This window comes from Daucus carota, chromosome 4 (genome assembly GCF_001625215.2).
Source record: "Daucus carota subsp. sativus chromosome 4, DH1 v3.0, whole genome shotgun sequence".
In the NCBI taxonomy this organism is placed as follows: Eukaryota; Viridiplantae; Streptophyta; class Magnoliopsida; order Apiales; family Apiaceae; genus Daucus; species Daucus carota.
Window position 1 is genome coordinate 35,671,788 of NC_030384.2, and position 21,981 is coordinate 35,693,768.

General features: G+C 35.7%; 3 protein-coding genes across 3 annotated transcripts; 1 reads left to right on the forward strand and 2 right to left on the reverse strand.

Moving 5' to 3' along the window:
* Positions 1-1,911: 1,911 nt before the first annotated feature.
* LOC108215721 (uncharacterized) lies at positions 1,912-7,311 on the forward strand. Its single transcript, XM_017388274.2, has 8 exons — positions 1,912-2,597; positions 3,450-3,526; positions 3,701-3,869; positions 4,532-4,620; positions 4,750-4,914; positions 5,004-5,081; positions 5,486-5,589; positions 6,689-7,311. The coding sequence occupies exons 1-8, from the start codon at positions 2,036-2,038 to the stop codon at positions 6,792-6,794; spliced, it is 1,350 nt and encodes a 449-aa protein (XP_017243763.1). The 5' UTR covers positions 1,912-2,035; the 3' UTR covers positions 6,795-7,311.
* Positions 7,312-11,923: 4,612 nt separating this feature from the next.
* On the reverse strand, positions 11,924-15,275 carry LOC108215708 (uncharacterized). The gene is made up of 6 exons (XM_017388259.2): positions 14,752-15,275; positions 13,926-14,034; positions 13,713-13,804; positions 13,353-13,611; positions 12,520-12,663; positions 11,924-12,285 (listed from the first exon to the last, which is right to left on the reverse strand). Exons 1-6 carry the CDS (start codon positions 15,096-15,098, stop codon positions 12,190-12,192), a joined length of 1,047 nt encoding a protein of 348 aa, XP_017243748.1. The 5' UTR covers positions 15,099-15,275; the 3' UTR covers positions 11,924-12,189.
* A 762-nt stretch (positions 15,276-16,037) lies between these two features.
* LOC108215520 (cytochrome P450 714A1) lies at positions 16,038-19,298 on the reverse strand. Its single transcript, XM_017387997.2, has 5 exons — positions 18,815-19,298; positions 17,569-17,795; positions 17,207-17,457; positions 16,596-16,971; positions 16,038-16,520 (listed from the first exon to the last, which is right to left on the reverse strand). Exons 1-5 carry the CDS (start codon positions 19,173-19,175, stop codon positions 16,086-16,088), a joined length of 1,650 nt encoding a protein of 549 aa, XP_017243486.1. The 5' UTR covers positions 19,176-19,298; the 3' UTR covers positions 16,038-16,085.
* Positions 19,299-21,981: the final 2,683 nt, after the last annotated feature.

Below are 21,981 nucleotides of genomic sequence, written 5' to 3' on the forward strand. Positions count from 1 at the left end.
CTATGATGAATTCTGTGAAAGCATATGTGGTGGGAGAAAGTAGTGAAAAATAAATAAAGTATTCTTTTCTCAATTTTGGAGTTTTGAGTAGAATTTGGAAACGAAAATATGTCAATTTTATTTATCTTCACTTGTTTCCGTCCTTGTTAGAAATTTGAGAGCTCAAGTATGAGTTGAAAAAAAAGTTACTTGCACTTGCTTTTGCTTTCCTCCCATTCTAATAGCGAGCTCTCCTCACTTTTTAATATTCGGGGACGAGCTTTAATAATGTCAAATATGGGAGGTAGGTTTAATGATGTGAAATATACGAAATAGACGATCATCAGACCATAATAGTAACTGTAGTGAACAACAAATGACTTGTGTTATTACAGATCACGAGTAAGTACAAATCATAGTAACAACTCTTTCGGAACATAACAACAATTGCAATGGTCAAAATAATAACACAAATCATAATAATAAGCACAGATCATAGTAACAACTCTTTTTTGTTAATAATATATACAAAATTAATATTGATCAAAATAATAAAAATATATTATTTTCTTTGTCCCATTCATCTCATTTTATATGTTCTTTTTTGAAAATAAATATTCAAAATACTTGTCCCTTATCTGATAAAAAAAAAAAGTTGAATATTTTTTATAGGAAGTCCTTAAAATACATTGTTTAATGTTTGATTAAAATACGCACGCACGCACGCATCTCAGTTTAATTTAGTGTGATTATTAGAGGTAAATAAGAAAATACTCAATTAACATTTATATTTTCCTAAACTTCGTAATTTTTCCAAGAGAAACATGTAAAACGGGATGTGAGAGCATTATCGAGATCGTTGTACCCAACATTAACAAAAATGAAAATCGATTCTTTTAAAGCACGGGCTAATAACAATCTATTAATAAGGCGGATATTTTTTTGATACTAGTATTATAAATTATGATATCTTCGTGTATGAACAAAAAAATTTATCATCTAACCATAGAATATTTGTTAGCATGTGTTGATGGCCACACACAATATTCTAAAAATCCCTTATTAATTCTTAAAAAATATTTTATTGATTAAGCTCTGATTTGGCTTAAATTCTCCAGTTTATCAGAAAAATAATCAATCGATTAGTTCCAATTTTCGATTTCATCGGAACACCATAAAAATTATATATATAATAAATAATATTAGTATGTAAGATACATAAGTTTTTTAATATACTTTAGACTCTGGGACTAGGGGTGCCCATGGGTTATCAAAACCCGCCCAAACCGATCTAACCGATCCAACCCGACTCTAAACCAACCCGAAAATATTTAACCCGAATTTTGATTGGGTTGAAAATTATTAAAACCGATTTAAATGGGTTGGTTTAGGGTTTTGCCTATAACCCGCCCATTCTAACCCGACCCGCATATTTTATTTAATTTTCATATATTTTATTTGTTTTTACTGAAACAATTTGTAGGTGCCTTTCTATCTAAACTAAAAATATATTACATATTACTTAAATTTATAATAAACGCGTGAAACAATTTCTAATTTGAACGAATCATGAGTTCCGCTTAATAAGAACTAAGCTATTGGCAAATAAACTCGATAATGAGCTCACCTTATCTCGAAAAAATCGTGAAATTACAAAACTAAGTGACCTTACCTCACACTCATTTTCTAATAACCTATTCTATCCAACCCAAACCGACCCAAACCGAAATAAATTCTAACCGACCCAACCCGATGAAATTTAAACCGATCTTTAGTTGGGTTGGAAATTAAAAAAACCGAACTAAATGGGTTGGGTTAGGGTTTAACCTATAATCCGCCCAACCCGAACCGCGGGCACCCAGAACTATCTGGGACTATTGGAGAGGACCTCTGAGGTCGGTATTTAAAGAGTCTAGTAAAATAGAGCTTTTCCAAACGCAGCCCTAATCTCTCTCTCTCTCTATATAAACCCTCTCTCTCCTATGACTATTGACTATTCCCTCACCTCCTAAACGTTATAATCAACGAAAACTAAACATTCTTCCGCACAACAACAATGGAAGAATCATCATCTTCATCATCCCCCTCATCATCACAATCCACAAACACATATACAAACCCTAACCCTAACCCTAACAACAGTAACAGCTCACCTCCTCCTCCTACACAGAACACCAATTCAACAAGAAGCAGAAGAAGCAGATACTCAACACTTCTCTCCACGTTTCGCTTCTTACAAGCACCTCTCTCCACTATTCTCTCCCATTACTTCCCTGCCACTGCGCTAAACCCTAACCCTAGCCACGCCGACGCTGCGGAGGTTTCTATCCGTATTGTCCCCGGTCAAGAACGGAACCAAGCTGATCATGAATTAGGGCTCGCTCATTCGTCCGGTAGCGCCGAGATTGATTCTCTCCAGGATGATCGCAGTTATGTTTCTGGTAGCGCAGCTAGTGGTAATGGAAATGCTGATTCCAATTCTGTTCCGGCTGGTGCTGCGGCTCCGCGTACTCCGAATCAACAGCGGTATGATTTACAGCACGCGGCGAGGCTGATCGAGCAGATTATTCCGTTTTCTTTGCTCTTGATGCTCGTTTTTATTCGACAGCACTTGCAAGGTAATCATTTTCTGTTGGTCGTTTTTTTAAATGTATCATGTTCTTGTTCTCGATTGCTACTAACTCTTGCCTGATCACGAGTATATGATAGTATATTAATTTTGTCCGTTAGTACTGTGTGTATGACTTGGAAACGATATATTTGGACTATTAAACTTGAACAATATTTAGGAATAGGAAGCGGTTATGTATTTGTAGCTTCCTGCAAGCACTCTTATGGTTTTTCTTTGTACATTGATGACTTTAGCCATATACTTCCAGTGAGTTGTTAGATGTTCAGTGAGTCGAGTTGAATCTAATGGATGTTGACTTTGCTGTTGTTCACCTAGCTGTGGCTTGTTTAAAATTTTCTGATAGATATACAAAACAGAACTTGCAATTAACAGTCCTTATGCAGTCATTGAAATAATGTGGTTCAAGCATATGATGTTCTGTAGGAGGTTATCAAGTATAGTAAAAGAATTGTGTTGGATGTTGATATTCATAGTAAGTAGTATAATACCTTTTGTTGCGCTTTTCAATTCCTGTTTCAAATAATATGGGTTTACTTAGAATTGATGAATATTTCAATCTCATTAGATGATCTTTCTGGTGACAAATTTGGGTACTCACCTGCTACTTTGAAGTGATATATGTTGAATTCTGTAGAAAGGCTGGTAGTGGATTGTAAGCAGATGCTATTTAGTCTTTTTTCTTACATAAAGAAAAGAGAATGCATTGGGTTGATAAATGTTGAGATGTTTGTCCCAAGGAGAAGGAAAGAGTGTTAGTCTTGTTCGGTTTGTTGAATGTGGCATCTTTTTAGTTTCATTTACCATTATTTAACGTGGTATACCTTCCATGAGTATGCAGGATTCTTTGTCACAATATACATAACTGCTTTCCTGTTCAAGTCAAATGATATTCTTAAGAAGCAGACTGCTTTAAAGGTGAGACAGACATCTTTTTTCTATACTAATGATCTTTATGTATTGTTTTGACACCTCAATCTAGTTCAGTATTGTTTATCACTCCCCTGCGATGAAAATTATGTAAATTTACATGTGTACATTACTAGGCTTTGCGATTACTATTTTTTTTCTCTCTTTGTCTCTCTGGTGCAGGGGGAAAGGAAACTGGCAGTTCTAATGGGATATTTTTTGGTTTTTACGCTTCATGTGATTGGAATCTATTGGTGGTACCGTAATGATGATATTTCCTACCCATTAATCATGGTTCCTCCAAAAGAAATACCTCCATTTTGGCATGCTCTATTCACTATTTTAGTCAATGGTAAGAATTTCTTCCTTTCCCACGTTTGTATTTTCTAAAAATACGATCGAGTATGACTTTGTATGATAAAAACATCTTTCTGGATTGCATGTGGCAGTCGTATGCATGCTCTGTTACCCTAACTCTTTTTTCTCTCTCTCTAGTACCTGTGTCGGACTTTTTATAGACCATAAACATGTATATATTCATATTAGAAAATTCTGAGCCCAGACACTTGGGCACATATCCATGTTAGACAATCCTGGCAGAGTCCGAGTGAGTCCGAGTTACAAAGGTTGCATGGTAGATTCATTCAAAGTAAATGGATTCATTAAAAACAAATATACAATCTAGTAGATATGTAAATTGTATGGAAGTATTATTAGGTAATTGCACCAGTCAGTTCCACAAAGATTGCTGTTACATGTCCAGCAATTTTTTCAACTGGGTCTTACAGGTTCAGTTGAACATACCATAATTTATCATGGACTAGTGCACCATAAAATGCCTCATCTTCATCCATTTTAGGTTTAATGCATCTTAGCATGTCTTAGACACTGTATTAACTTTTTGTTTCTGATTTATTTTCTTTGGTACATAGTGCTTGATTATTATATATTGATCCATCACATACATACTCTGCCTAAAGATTGTTTATCTTTTTGGAACTAATAACCCTCCAGATACGATGGTGCGGCAAGCAGCAATGGCTTTCAAATTGATCCTGCTAATGTATTACAGAAATGGCAAGGGTCATAACTTTCGTAGACAGGTATAGTCAGTCATATATGCATTTAAGCCAGCTACATTTAACTTTATTACAACAAAAACTAAATAAAAACTCACAGACTCTATAGTTTCTAAAATGTGACAGGAAATTTTCTTTTTTCTTTTCTTCCAGGGCCAACTGCTGACTCTAGTTGAATACACGTTGTTATTATATCGTGCACTGTTGCCGGCACCTGTTTGGTATCGTTTTTTTCTGAACAAAGATTATGGAAGCCTCTTCTCATCACTGACTACGGGGCTGTACTTAACATTCAAGCTAACTACCGTTGTTGAAAAGGTTAGCCAACATCAGTTGTAGTTATCTTTTCCCATCTTTTCTCAGCTCAGACTCTGGCTGTGATTTAATATGCTCTCTACTTCTTGCAGGTACGATCCTTCTTCTCTGCCTTTAAGGCCTTGTCACGAAAGGAAATGCACTACGGTTCTTATGCCACGCTGGAGCAGGTATCAAGTTACATCCCTAAGAAAAAGCTACATAAGACAGAGTTCCTTACTATAATTACTTCATCTGCGGTCCCAAGTTCATAAAACATCCCGGCTAAGTCTAGTAGAAGATAGATGTGTCGGCGTTGCAGTACTAATTTTGTTTAGAAATTTTTAGTTGGTGGATTTTTGGTTCTATGCTTTGCTTAACAAATGAATTTGGTTAAATAGTTTTGGCTCTAGTTTAAGGAAGAATGATAAATTTTATATTTCCGTACAGGTTTAAAGGTTGCATGTGGATCTCCTAAAATACATGCATCAAAATATATGACTGCTAGCAAATTACATTTGGCATGTGCTGGATGCGCTAATCTTTGTCCAGACCATTATATTTTCAAACTTAAGTTTGTTAATCACTATTGCAGGTAAATGATGCAGGAAACTTATGTGCTATATGCCAGGAGAAGATGCATGTTCCAGTTCAGTTATGTTGTAAACACGTGTTTTGTGAAGACTGCGTTTCAGAATGGTTAGTTTGTAAAAAAATTTTCATTTGTAGACCTGATTTTATGTTATATGTTTATAGATACATTTTATAATTTGCAATAATATTCGCATGTGCATACTTTTCTCATGGTTTTTTTCTCTACTGCCGTCAAATAGTTAGGGGCAGAAGGGCTTAGCTAAGTCTTAAATAAAATTGACTAAGATATGGGAAGACTTTCATCCTTCTGTACGAAAGCACAAGTGAGAACATTTGATCTGACCCAAAATGACCTGTCTCTTAATATTATTACGTTTTAGAACACCCACTCCCCCCCCCCCCCCCCCCCCCCCCCCCCCAAAAAAAAAAAGAAAAGAAAAGAAGAAGATAATAATAATAACCATAAAAATAACAACAAAAACAATAATAGTAATGATAATAATAAATAATAATCACTACCTCTTAATAAACGACCTTCCTCTAGCAAAGTTAGTATCTCTACGGATGGAGCACAATATGCATTAATTTTACCCTTTTAAGTTGCATTTTCTTAGGCGATGCCATAGGCAGCAAGTAAAATTGTTTTTCTTGATTATAACAGTCCATAATATGATGATGTCCTAAATAATTGTATTTAGTAAAATCTATATGGTCATATTTATTACCTCTATCGGCTGAACAATAAATGCTGCTTCCAGTTACAGAATGGATTGAACTTAACTTTTGATACCAGCCTATTGGAGGTACAGTGTTATGTAAAATCGATGGTTATCCTCACTGTCACTATGCTATAATAAGTTAGACATGAAACCTTAAATGCTGGTTGTGCTCAGATGTCTAGAATAATCATTCTGCCGCATACTTTCCATTTTAATTTATACGATTTTTCATTTGAATGAACCCTATTAACTTGCCAAATGATGCTGTTTAATATGGTCTCTGTTAGTTATAAAATGGTATTTAGAAGTTCTCCCAATTAGACAAGGCTTTAATATGTATAAGAGTCATATGACTACATAATAATGTGTTAGATGCCTATTCTCTGCTGTTCTTTTTCTTGTATGCAACTTCTTGGCACTGCTGCAAGCTTAGTTTTGTGATATTGGGAGAGCTTGCTCATCAAACACTTGCTGAAATTTTACAGGTTTGAGAGAGAAAGGACTTGCCCTTTATGCAGGGCTTTGGTTCGGGCAGCTGATATGTGGTCGTATGGTGATGGTTCAACAAGTTTGTTTTTCCAGTTATACTAGATTTTTGGTGTGCTCTACAGGCACGCGTTGTCATTGGTACTATTGGATTCTGCTTGCTTGAAGTGAGTTGCTCTGGAAGAAAGAATGAGCAATAAGAGACTGGCATTTACGGCATCGTAGATATAGAGATGAAGAAGACTCAGATGAAAAGATCCTGCCTAATGTACATATGTCTGAGACTCACCCGATGATTAAATGTCTATACAGTGTATATATGTTATTAGATTGAATAAAACATGTGATCAAGTTAAAGGTGTTGCTTGGTTGCTTCAAATGCCTAATTGTATTATGAAAAGTGCTTTGGTGGAAAATGAGATTTTGCATGATTTTGTTGAAGTGTTGAAGCACCAGTATATGGGAGATGGAACAGTGCAGGAGGGTGAGAAAAGTAGATGAGTTAAGGGAATGCAGTGGTTGAGGGTTGACAGTTTTGCAGTCTCCAATATTTGGGTGGTGTATGACTTTGTTACTCCGTGTACCCCCTTATAAAAGTATTATCTATAAGTTGACTATCCTCCTTATTGGTGTGAACTTAGTGGCCTTACATATGGTCTGATATGCTTCATCATTCCATTCTCCAATATGGAGATAGAAATTATTGCTCCTAGATTTGATTTTCTTCTCCGGTTTGGTGATCGGCCAGGATTGTCATATAGGAGTACAGTATATATAATGCATCAAGAACCGTGTTGCTCTGAGATGGCAACTCTGAGTCGCAGACAGGGTGCATGACTTAGTAGGCGCATGCATCCAGTCCAGATTCTCCAGAACCCAGGCGTGTGGCTTGAGCGATACCCTACCTCAAAACTGAAAAACGTGGCTTTAAATTGTTAGTATCCCTACTAGTAGCATCAGCGAGAGTGGCAGACAGGAAGAAAGGAAGTAAAATATAGGACCATAACTCTGAGTCTCTCAAACAATTGGTATATTCATTTGTCAACATGTAGCACTTTATAGTTTATGCACTGAATAGCTTTCACCTCCGGTTTTACCTGTGACGTTTTTGGCTGCATTAAATGAGATCAGGAGGAGGTATAATGAATTTTGGAGCGTAATTTGCGTTCTTTTGTTTCTTTATTCCATTTATATTACAAAGTTTAAATTCATTATTTATTTTCTTCATCTTATTCTTAAATGCATTAAAAAAAAAAAAGAATAAGGCAAATCCCCTCATTTACAAAATGAACAGTACACATCTATGTGATGAGTCTGATGACGAAAGCGGGTCGCTCAGCAGACAGATGAATCTGGGTGTATATCTTGCTTCCCTTTTTTTATATTCTCAATTTCCAGTAGTGAGTAGACACACATGTATGTTAAATCTTCAACGGCTGCTATAATAATCCATTATTAGAAAATATTAGTATATATAGAGGCATTTTATGTCTTGGTTGAGCCACAAGTGTTTGAGAAGTCCTGAAATTGAACTAGAGACCTAAAGCACGGCTTCTGTAGGCGTCCCATCCATTAAGAGTGGGATGAAATAGGATATATAGAGAGAAGCCGAAGGAGAGAGCTCCCTTCAGCCCAGTCATGGATGAATTAGTTACTGCTGCTGCTGCGGCCGACTCATTCATTTAAGCACCTGGTAGACATCGCGGTGGTTGAATGAATGAAGCGGGAGATAGCTAGTTTTCCAGTGCTTGGACTGAAGGGAGCTCCCTTCTTTTGTTTCCCTGCAGCAGCAGCAGCTATCTTTGCTTCATTTCTTCTCCTAGTTTGCCTCCTTCGAAATACTGTTCCAGTGCTAAAAATGCATTTATTTTAGTGAAACTGCATGCATGCATACATACAGATTATTGCATGCTACTATGCTAGTGGTGATCTTGGTTTGATATATAGTCACCTTTTGTCAAAGAGGCTTCTTCCATTTCCTGGATAACAATACAATGTTCTAGTCATAGTTAAATGATGTGATGCATCAACTGGTTGGAGCTCCATGTGTTTAAACTTAGTTACTTTTATAAATCCTTTGACATGCTTAAACTGAATTTCTAATGCAGCATGTCAACGATCAGTGTTGATTTCATTCTTTGTAGCCAGCAACACGGAGATTAAAGCTTGGAGCGGATCATTGAAAACAAGTATCAGTTGATCACCTTTCCATCAGCATTACTCTCCGGCGGCAAAGGCAGGTTGACCTACCTCCAGCTATGGAATTAAGAAAGTAAGGAAATGTAAATTTTGTTACAAGCTTTTCCGAATTCATAACATGTCAGTAGAGGGGATTTAGAATCGGAGAGTCGAGGAACCCATGTTGAATATAAAGTGAAGATGTAATCTTTGTTTCACAGGTAAGGAGCCTTAGCAATCCTATGGACCATTGTTGAATAGATTGAACCAAGTTCCCAACAAGGACGAGAGAATTCGCAGGAGCTTCTGGAAATATATAGTCATGTATGCTGGGGTAGAAAAAGAACGTTCAACTGCAGCCATTTCAAACAAAAGAATTATTCGGTTGAAATTCAAGATTTGATGGTTAAGCTTTGATCTTTTAACTAGGAACTTGAAGTTTTTCTGTAAGAGAAGCGAGTCATTCTGATTCAATGTGATTGTCTTGGTCTGGGATATGCATGTTCCCAATGTTGGAATATTATCATTTTGAGCATCAATTTGAGTGAGGCTCGGCTACGTGTTCGTGGCGGGTTATGCTTGGATCATGTTCTCCTCCGAGAGAGCTTTCCAATGCATGTTTATTCACTCAAAACGACTAAAGAATGGATGAGTTGTGATGATCCAAAATTGCTTCCTTGGTAGTAGAAAATTGGAAAGGAAAGCTCAAGTCCCACGTTGGTTTGATAAAGAGCCTTTGAAGGCTTTATATAGCAAGACACTTTGGTAGTGTCTGAATGTGTTACTAATGTATTACATTGCTCCACCACCTACTCGTTCATCACATATGTAAATGCTCAATTAAATGGCGAAATACGCTTTAAGGCTTATGTAAATGCTCAATTAAACACATATCTTCATTGTTTCGAAGCTTGTTTTGATACGTGTTTAAGATTTAGCGGATCAAAATTCTGAGGAGAATTACTGAAAGGGCATCTTCTGAGAGGCTATGCCAAGTTGTAAACTTGTAGTCCTACGCCGATCAGGACATAATCGTGGAAGCTTCTTCTGCACCTGATCGGACTGCTGCATTTTAGCTCCTTGATGAGAGTATATTTCATGAACTTTCCATTTCAGACATCAGCATCACACAAGTAAAATGATCATGTAGGTACCACGAACAGACAAACATCATCATAACAAATGTAAATAAAAGTGTGTATGAGTTTCACTTGAGGGCAGACTAGAAATTTCAGTGTATATACTATATATAGTGATGAAAAATGAAATTCAACTGCTCTATGCGGGGAGATAGAGGGGACAATCAACCATGCCATAGAATAAATTGGTGAATCGGTGAAATTTCAGCAGTGTTCGATCGATGGGCGTATACAGCAAGATAGACAGAATACAGAAATTCCGATTATGTATATAGTTGATGGGTGTATTTGGATACATCAGCTTATAACTTAAAGCTCATTTGGCTGAGTTTAAAATCATGAATTATGACTAGGGGTGAGCAAAACCGAACCGGAACCGAAAAACCGGACCGGACCGTGTAAATTCGGTTCGGTTCGGTCCAAATTTTCTGAAAGTTTGGTCCATTCGGTCCGGACCGAATAGACCGAAATAAAGTTCGGTTCGGTCCGGTCCGTAAAAAAATATTTCGGTCCGGACCGAATAGACCGAATTGTCCAAAATATATATAATTTTAATTTATATTTATATTATATATGTATCTTATATGTTATAATTTTAATATCTAGTTTGTAAATTTAATTATATGTATCTTTAATGAATTGGGGGTGATTAATTAATATGAAAATTTTAAAATAAATCATGAATTTTAGTTTTATTTATAATATTTTTTTTATTTTTAAAATAATTTCGGTTCCTTCGGTCCGGACCGGACCGGACCGAATTATTTCGGTTCGGTCCGGTTCGGTCCATTATAAAATTTCGGTCCGGTTCGGTCCGAAAAAAATCTAAACTTCGGTTCTCGGTCTATTCGGTTCGGTCCGGTTTTGGACCGAACCGACCGAATGCTCACCCCTAATTATGACTCAACTAACGTGACTTTAATTGATAAGTTGGAAGTTTAAAATGCCTATTTAGATAATTTTGATTTATTAATTAATTATAGGTTACTAAACATATAATAATAAAAATCAAAGTGATTTATGAGTAACTTATGACTTATGGGTAATTTTTATAAAAGAAAGTTTTAAAAAAACAAAATGAGAAAAGTACAGCAAACTTCTGACTTTAAGTGAAGCTTATTAAACAGCTTAAACCCCTAACTTAGAGCCCCTCACTTAGAGCCGAAACAAACAAGCTCTTGGTATGATTAGCCGCAAAAAGCCGAAACAAACCCACCCAATATTTCATACTCGAAGTTAAGGTCAAGTTCTAACTCTTACTCTCAAAGCCGTATCTTATTTTATATTTCGACAACATTCTTACAAACACTATGCATTGGGCAAAAGAAGCGACAAATTTGACACCACAAACAGAGCCACCAACTATGAAACTGGACCTGTTCTGTTGTATTGATTAGACTATACTTGTCTCCCACTATGAGCATGGTGCGCTGTGAAGAATTGAACCTTCAAAAGCTTCCATTAACTCCCGTCCCCTGATAATACTAATGATTCAATTACCATAACTTTTACTCTTCTCCTTTTTGGACAAGTGTTGCATGTCTAAATTTGCTGTCTTGTCCAACAACACTAAAGTGAGAGATAAACTTGATTCACATTGTTATATAATATTGTCAATTCTATCAAAATAAGAGAGCTGAGCATCGAGTAATTCTACACTTGAAATCATGAACATTGACATACCAGATACAAACACTTGTATATCAAAAACAATTAGTATCACATATTGAGTAATTTATTACTCGACTTCATGTGGCACCAACCATATATAACTTCTATGACAACCCACAACATATTTGACTTTATAGTTGGTGAGCCATTATTTGTCCAAAGGGCTCGATAATCTAGTTACAGAACCCTCTACACTGAAATTTATGTTATGGACTGATTTAAGAAAATAATGCAAGTACGCAAGTATATAACAAGATCCCTTATGCTTATGTTTCTTCACATCTTATTTTCTCAAATATTATTTTTAAGTTACAATGGCATTCATAATTACACACACTGGCATATTATTACTACATTTATTATGTCGGTTGCTGAATGTTTACCTCCATACTACTCAGACTGTGATCTTGATGCTGAAAACAGGACAGCCATTTGCTATGTAATGTGGGAGAGTAACATTCGAGTACATTGTCGAGTTTATGCAGCCAATTCCAGTAATTTTTCTAAACAAATTAAAGCTTAGACTTGACATTTTTTGGATCATCAAAAACAATCATCACCTTTCCGATCACCTTTCTATCCCTAATAGCAGCAAATGCAAGGTTGGCCTGCCAAAAGCATGTCATATATATTAGTTCTACTGTCAAACCCGAAATGAAGATAACAACAGTACAACACAGTTCACGTGATCTCTAAAGCAAATATCCTCATCATCTATCATATAGCAAAACTCCTATAGCCTCAAATTTATTATATTATATTAGAAAATAACTATAAAAATTTATTAAAAAAAACATTAAGGACCACTTCGATTCAAAAGGAAAAGACTAAGAGCAAGTAACCTGTGACAGGCTGAAAGTATGAGACACATTAATGGTAATTAAACCCTTTGCCAGCCAGGAGAGCAGTTCATTCAACGAATCTTCAAGAACTCCGGGTTTGTTTAATTTATGACTTCCCCAGTAAAGCCCATGAATTGTCCAATTCTGCAAAGTGATCAATAGAATCAATGAAGCATACAGGCAAGAGTCAAGACTGACAAAGATAAACACAAAGACCGAACATCAAATAGTTTCTTTTTTATAAAAATGTGTTGGTTGTTCATGTAATCTCATGTACTGCAAAACAACAATGTTTAAGTTGGCCCCGTCTTCTAACGATATAACCTAAAATTCACCGGTTCTTGATAGATAAATCATGCAGGCTATTCTTATAAGTAATTCCCAATAGAAATTTCATCATGCAATGTACTGTCATAACTTGAAACTTCTCTGACAGGATTAGACTGATATAAATTTTGCCAATTATGCATTTCAACCCACACCAAACAATATGACCTTTTGAGGGAATCCTCCTTTGTGTTTCATTTAAAGTTAGTTTACATGGCATGACATCTGAACACCACCCCCCCCCCCCCCCCCCTCCTTGAAACTGTAACCCGCTTGCTGATCTAAAAAACATACACGTTCATAAGGAGCTGCACTGAAAGACTACACAATTCATGCATGACAAACTTACAATGTCGTTTGGTATGTCATCATTAAAGTACTTTCCCATGTTGGTGAGCTTATAGGTCCTTGTTTAACAAAATGTTTTTATATTTATTCAAGTTATATGATGCGTGAAGCTTTAACATTTGGACCCACATATATGACCTTTTTCTTATGAGCAGTACCTTTACAAGAGCAATATTTGCAGGAATGACTGGAACCTCTCCACTTGCAAACCCGATGATCAAGATTTGTGCTCCCCAGTTTAAAAGCTTCAATGACTCTTTTGTCACCTTGCCTCCTACTGGATCATACAAAACATCAACCCCTCGGAGTTTTTTTGCCTTCAGGAATCCCTTGACACTTTCAGTTATGTTTCCTGTGCTCAAGTCAACAACATGATCGACCCCCATAGACTTCAAAAGACACACCTTTTCATCACCCCTGAAAAATTCATATACAATTACTAACTAATATCTAGTTCATGGCTTGAGATTTTGGTATCGGAAAGGCTATAGAAATTCATTATAGAATGTAAATCATACCTGGCTACTGCAATAACAGTGGCTCCACAGACCTTCCCAATTTGTACAGCAGCAATCCCAACACCTCCTGCTGCACCGAGAACGAGCAACACCTACAATTATTGTCAGCTAAAATGTAATGTTTACGCATACAAGTAAACTCATTATAATCGATGCATATAGAATCATTTGGTGTCATATCACCATGTGCAAGAAGCACAGAAGGCTTGGTACCTGACCAGGACTCAAGTGAGCTCTATGATCTAGTGCTACATGAGATGTTCCATATGCAACAGGAAGTCCACCAGCAGCAACTAGATCGCATCCATCAGGTACCCGAAACCTACAAAATTTCAGCTTATGTAAAAATACAAAACACAATAAGAAACTTAAAAATATATTGATACAAGGCAGGAGACTAATTTAATACTTATTCATGTAAAAAATTATCTACGATATAAACCATAGAAGCAGAACTCGGAAGTTCTACTGTTGGTACGGTCAAAGTTTTGTTTTTACAAAATTAAACACATGACATAGATAGTACATTTTATCCTGATATCCAATCAGGACTTGCTCATAAAATAAACACTCAGCAACCATATGTATAGGATTATGTCCCCCTGCAATTATTTCATGTTTTTACTACAAATCCTTGTCACACTACTAGTACTAATCAGTTATACAAATCGCTAGATCACCACAAATCCTCATCACAACAGCCTAAATAACGCATCTCAGTAACCCGCTAGTTCATAACCTAATTAAGTTTGAATCTGACCACAGCCATATACAAATTTCTTGTCCTCCTAAAATGATCATCTCTACTTCGCATCAATGAGCATTTCCCCAAAAATACAACTCTAACGAAACAAATTAGGAAAATATTCGCAGAACCCAAACAAACACAAATGCATACAATTAAGTACATAACCATAAATTTATAATCTCCATAAATTAATGTTTTTTCTCAGTCCCAACACAAATAATTAATCTCGATAATTGAATAAAATTCTCCGGTTGCCATAAATTCAGAAAACTGGGTTTCTCCAAAACTTACAAATCAGCCTGATCAATAACAACGAATTGCGCAAAAGACCCAAGGGAGATAAACCCACAAACATGATCACCAACACTAAAAGCAGTGACTTGGGGTCCCACGGAATCGACAACACCGGAGAAATCGGAGCCTGGAATGAAGGGCAAAGGGTATTTCTCTTGATACTTGCCTTGAATCTGTAAAAAATTAGCGAAATTCAAACTGGTGGCTTTGACTCTGACTCTGACACCAGTCGGTGAGTTTAGTTGTGGGATGGGATGAGACTTGTCGATTGTGAGTGCTGAGGTGGCAGTTGAGTCGGGAACTACAGTTGGGTCTCCTAGGTTTCTGCAGAGAAGAGCTTCCATTTTAGAGATATGCTTCCGGTTTTTTCTCTTACGTTATTTTGTATGTAATGATGGATGATAGGCCGGCCGGAGACAGAGGGGTGTCGATATCGGACACTACCCGAACCCGACTCAAACTCGCAATCCAATTTACTGAGACAAAACTCGAAAATCACTAAATTGCCACGAAATGGACCTGAAATGATTCCGAAATTAGAATTTCATTTCTAATAACATCAATTTTCAGTTTTATTTAATTTTAAATGATTTTAGCTTAACCCGAAATCGACTCGATTGTTGACACGAACACGACTCGTTATCCGAAATTGTGACCCGACCCGGAGTGTTTAGGCTCGTTTTGTTACGTCAACTTTTATTTGTATTAAAATTAAAATTAAAATATTGGGTCTTTATCGGTGTGCTTCGCGTACACAATTTGAATTACTCATACCTTCTTCAATCACATCAAATTATCAGTGAAAATAAGTAGTAAAATATATTATTATTAAAAATTATAGGAATTATTAATTAAAAATAATAATTTTTTGTGGGAAAAAAATTATTAGCTATATGTGATTGATTATATTTATCGAAATTTTTGTAATATGTAATAACGAGATTTCACATCATTTATCATCATATTAAAATAATTTTATTTCAGCACTAATTGTGAATTACTAAAAATATAATAATAAAATAATTGATTTGGTTATTGGTCTGAATGGTGATATTAATTTTTATTGTAAAATCACAAACTCGACCAAATAGTTGGAAAACAGACATTAATCTTGATTTAAGTCGATTTTTTAACTTATTTTTAACAAGTTTCTGAATTATTAAAACCAACACTTTTTAAAAAAAAAGCAGAGAAACCGACACTTTTTAACTTAAAAGTTGCTTGAAAATCTGACAACCTTCTATGGCAAGCTGTTTCACTATTGCAGAAATGAGTAAAGAGAATTGAGCAAGAAAAGAGCAATGTGCCTGTTGGCACAAAACCAAAATTTATTAGGCCAGCTTAGATCTCTGAATGACAATGGACACACCTTGTCCAGGCTCTACAATCATTCTATAAGCAGGGGAATGCTTGTAACTGGGAGCCAGTGAAAATGTGAACCTGGATATGATAAGTGCAATCACAACTTTCAACTGAACCATTGCAAAGTTTTTACCTAAACACAGCCTAGGCCCTAAGCCGAATGGAATATATGCCTGTGGAACTTTGCAGGCATTCGACACACCTGACGAAAACCTCTCAGGCTTGAACTCGTTGGCATCTGCTCCCCATATGTCTGAATCGCGATGCAATGTGGGGATCAATGTCCATATGCATACGCCTTTTGGGACCGTGATTCGGCCTATTTGAGTCTCTTCTAGTGCTTCCCTTGACACAAATGCTGCTGGCGGATACAAACGCATCACTTCTTGAATCACCATAGTTACCTAAATCAGTGGCATTATATATATTAGGATTTTATTATATTTGATAGTTCTTTCATTAAGTCCAGAATTGTGTACCGTTTTCATTTTGGAAATTGAGTCTGAATCTAGAACGCTGTCAGGGCAGATTTGAAGAGTTTCCTCACGTATACGAGCTTGCCATTCAGGATGTAAAGCAAGAAGCATCAAGCACCACGAAGCAGCTGTAGCAGTGGACTCATGCCCTGCAAAATAAATGTTCTTGCAATTATCAACAATAAATTGCTTGGATGACTCCTTGCCCACACAAACATCATTAATGGCCTCTTCTAGTATCAGCTGCAGCAGATCCCTCTCGGATGATGACGAGGCATCTATACATTCCTTTTGGCGTTCTTTTACAACTTCCCAGATCAATGACTCCACCTCCTTTTCTAAACCCCTTATCTCCTTTTGCTGCCTAGTTGCCAGAAATCTGTAGCAAACTTTGAGGATCAGTAGAAGAATTTGAAAGCAACCCAAGCTAAATTTGTCGGTAACCAACAGAGTATGTGCTACTAAATGTATTGGTCCCCTTGTCTAGTTTTCATAAATGTTTAAATCAGCTTATAAACTAACTTTTGTGCTGTTGAAAACGACAACTGGATATAAGACAAAACACAAGATTAAATGCAACATGCTAATATCACTACATATAAATTATCTACTACCCGAATGTTGGGAGGCCAAAAAGAACGCTGCCAGTAGATATGGTCTCTTGAAGAGTTCTGAGCTTGGAGAAGATCTGCTTGCCTTTGACATAGCTGCTGCCAAAGCATGTTCTCGAGATAACATCAGCAGAGACGCTTCTTAAATCCTCTTCGACTCTTACTTCTGTCATACTTCCCCCTTGTGCTTCAATGCAGGCCTCCCATCTCTTCAGTAGTGGCTCTGCTGACTCCACCATCAGACCAACCATTCCCTGTCACACACACATCAATCAATTTCCCCCATGCACGTAGTTATTATAATCCCCACATTATTATAAAATTGTGGCCTAAATTATTCGGGGGCCATGATTTCCCCATCTTACCTTGACCTTGTCCATAAAAAACTCCGGGGCCACGATTTTCCTCTGCTGAGCCCAGAAATGACCATTAGACCTCAAAATGCCATTCCCAAGTAAAGGCTCCAGCCTCTTCGTTATATACGAAGGCTTCCCTAATCCGAAAGTGATGCACTGGTTCATTTCCTTCACTAGTTCCGGATGATTCACATACAAATGTTGCTTGTCCCCAGTTGAATAAGTATAAACTGGACCTGCATATCCACAACCCCACAGTATAGTTTAAACTTAGTGCTCTACTTCATTCTTAATTAATTCAAACACTCTCCAATAAGGCTTGTCTTGTGAGTTGTATCATGTATGTATCCAGTCTAATCAAATAAAGCATCTTCATAACCATGATTTCTTTTCTTGTTTGCTTTCGTCACGTGGTCCAGTATGTCGTTAGCATAGATATTATATGCGATCTGCTAACCTCTTTTAACTTACTTGCTATACAGATTAGCAGCAGATTACTACTGCTAATCAAGCAAATGATTAAAAGTATTAAGTATACGACGAAATATATCTCACATCCAGCATTGTCACAAAACACCATTGATTATTCACAAGTCTATTCAGTCCAATCAATTAGTTGGAACAAATTAATTAAGTCAGTATATCATGGATGCTCTTTAAATGCTTACACTGTTACAGAAACCTGCTAAGCTGTCACAGTACTGTATCAAACAGATGTTCATGTATGAGCTGGCAAAGCATTTCTGATATTTTGAGTTTCAGTGAGTGCAGAGCTTACACATAAGTACTATTACTACCTACTATTAAATGACCAGATGTTCGGAGGAAGGCTTATCGGGATCATATTATATTCCAACATTCCACCTCAGTCGAAAGCTTATTTATGTTTGAGCTCTGATACAAAAACCTCAAGATGTTAGGAGGAAGGTTTAACAGAGAATCATATTACACATACATACATCCTCATTCTCCTCGATACGGCAATATCTTGTAATCGTTGTTTACTTAACATGGTATCAGAAAAAATGTATCAACGAATAAGCATAATTTACATATCCAGGCTTTCTTATTAACACCATATTAATCTCATCAAAATCTGGGAAGAGTTGTTAACCTGATAAGTGTCACCCAATAAGATATTATATACATGCCATGGTTATGGCCAACTTGATATAAAATAACAAAGTCTACATCACACACAAAAAGATGATGAATATTATTCATATACAAATACATACATGTATGAGGAGCTTACCATAGAGTTTTCTCCATTGTTCAAAGTAAGGAAAGAGAGTAGAAGTATAATCATGGGCTATGAAATCAACAGAAGAGGAAGAGATGGACTTAGTAGAAGACTGAATCCTCTGCATCTCAGGGACATTTCCATAGAGTAAAGAAGGGTGAGGCCCTTTGATGCCTTGCCTTTTAAGCTTCCATCTAAGCCTTAGTGACTTGAGCCATATGTTGTTGTTCAAGAATGTAAAACAAACAACAACTACTAGAAAGCACCAGGTGGTATAACTTTTCAAAAGGGTGACAGAAGCTTGGGGAAGAATAACAAGGTGAAGAAGAATAAAAAGCAGGGGGAGAGAGATAATGGAGAGAGGAGCTTTCATGTTTTGGCTTGCCTTATTCTTTGACCACACCTTGTGATTCTTGTGCTACTAAACTATACCAGAGTGCTTTGATTTATATGGAAGTGTTGGGCTTCTCACTGTCACATGATGTGTGCAATAAATATGATACGACTTGATTAGATAAACTTGCTTTGATTTTAGCCATTTATATTTTTTATTTCAAAGTGATGCATTACATAGCAATGGGGTGACACGGTCAGAACACCATTCCAACCCGCAACCCGATTTACTTTGACAAAATCTGAGAGTGACTTGATAATCACCCGATTGACACGAAATAGACTCGAAATGATCCGAAATTAGAATTTTGTTTCTGATAACTCTAATTTTTAGTTTCATTCATTTTTAAATGTTTTTAACTTGATCCGAAATCGACCTGATTGCTGACATACAACCTGTTACCCGAGATTAACACCCCTTTCATAACATACATGTCAACTTGCTTGATTATGTTTTCATAAAATTAGATTAACCCGTACTCCTTCCCCCTCTCCTAGGTTCCGATCATTTTTTTGATAATTTCATATAAAATATCTAATCCAATTTTTTACATTTCAAAATTTATTAAAAATAAATCTGACCATTATACCCATTTTTCTTTCTTTTTTCTAATATTTCATAACCAACATGCTCAAATCTTATATAAACAAATGGCCGGGATGGAGGGAGTATTAATTTTGTCCAGATTATTTTTAGATGTTATATGATTTTTGGTTGTTAGAATTATTTTCCTTTTAAAAGAATTATTGAATGTTTTGGTCGCACTATTAGGGGTGAGCATCCAGTCGGTTCGGTCCAAACCATACCGAACAGAATAGACCGAAAACCGAAATTTTATTTTTTTCCGGACCAAAATTTTATTATGGATCAAACCGGACCGAACCGAAATAGTTTGGTTCGGTCTAGTCCGGACTGAAATAACTGAAATGTTTTTCTAAAAATAAAAAATAATATCATAAATAATGTTAAAATTCATGAATTACATGAAAAGATAATATTAACTAATCATTACCACTTTACCTAATTATATTTATATATAAGATATTAAAATTATAGTATATAATATATATATATATATATATATATATATATATATATATATATATATATATATATATATATATATATATAATATAAATAAATTTATATATTGTTTGCACTATTCGGTTTATTTGGTCCGGACCGAAATATATTTTCAAGAACCGGACCGAACCGAATTTCATTTCGGTCTATGCAGTTCCGACCGAATAGATCGAATTTTCAAAAAAAAATTAGATCGAACCGACCGAATTTGCACGATTCGGTTCAATTTTTCAGTTTCAGTTCGGTTTTGCTCACCCCTATTTGAAATAATTGTTTGATTTTAATTTTGGTACAAGAGAGCAGATGGAATAACATTTAGGTATTTCAGTAACTTGTCCGATGATGTTTACTAAATCAGGAATCAGACGTGATGGATTGAATTATCATTTCAGAATTAATTGAGATTTGGGGATTCGGAGTAGTAATATTATAATATTAATTAACATCTAATTATTCTTATATTAGTTATTTATTGGAAAGATATGTATACTATATCACAAATTTTATAATTGTTTATATTTAAAGAAATTTAATATTTTAAGCTCAATAAACTATCGAATATATTTTATTTAAACAAATATTATACACTAGATTTCAAAAATCAAATCGACCGATCATCGTATAAAAAGTTAACTAGCGTAAAAACCCGTGCAAGGCACGGACACCGTTATATAACAGTATTGTTTCTGATTAGAAAGGTGTTTCAACTGATTTTACTCATTTGGCTTGTATATTAATTGTGCGTCAACCTCGTCTTGTATGAATTTCTATTTGCGAAAAGGGTGCATCAATTCATGTCAGACCATAATGCCGATAATTGTAGAGGTCCCATTTCTCGGTAATTGTAGAGAACTATAAAAAAACAACACACTATTTTAGCATTAAATTAGATACATGCATACATTCTATAACACATACATATGAAATTAGGTACGTGCATATATTCTATAAGTATATATATATCATCCACCAAAGTCTTGAAAGTGTTCTGCTTGATTGGTCCCTTTAACGCGTTGTTCAAGTAGGATAGTCAGATTTTGAGATGATTCATTCCAAACACCTATGTATTCACTTTAAAACAATGTCAGACCCTCCAAGCATATCATAGAAAAAATAAAATCCAAATAAATTAACCCACATCTCAAGAGTAAGCATAAAAAAACACATCTTATTAGCCACAAAATCCTCGTCCTTAAGTAGTACTTAAATCTGACATGTTATAGTAATTTGAAATACACTTAAAATGCCAAAAAAATAAAAATAAAAAGTTGTACATTGTTAGGGATTGACTTCAAGATCCTCCTGGGGTCATAGGTCGGTGATATGTATAGAATACAAATAAGCCGGACTTTCATGGTACAATTTCCCGAGAGTGCATGATGTGGGCCAGAAAGAATTATTATTAGAGACAAGAATAAATAAAAATAGTAAAAGATTAATTTATTTAAAAGTGCAGCGACTGATGAGCCACAAAACATAATATCTTTACATTGATCGGAAGTAATTGGCGAGTCTGTACATTTGTAGTTGTGAGCTCCTTAACCTTTTCACTTTGTTGTTGTTAACAAAACATAAGATCCGATGTGTTAAAAGTTGTATAATCAAGGAGAATTTTCAGTTATACCATATGTAGGACATCATCTAATGAGCAAATATACGACTAATGGCAAGACAGGATTTACTGGTACTAAAATTTGTCACA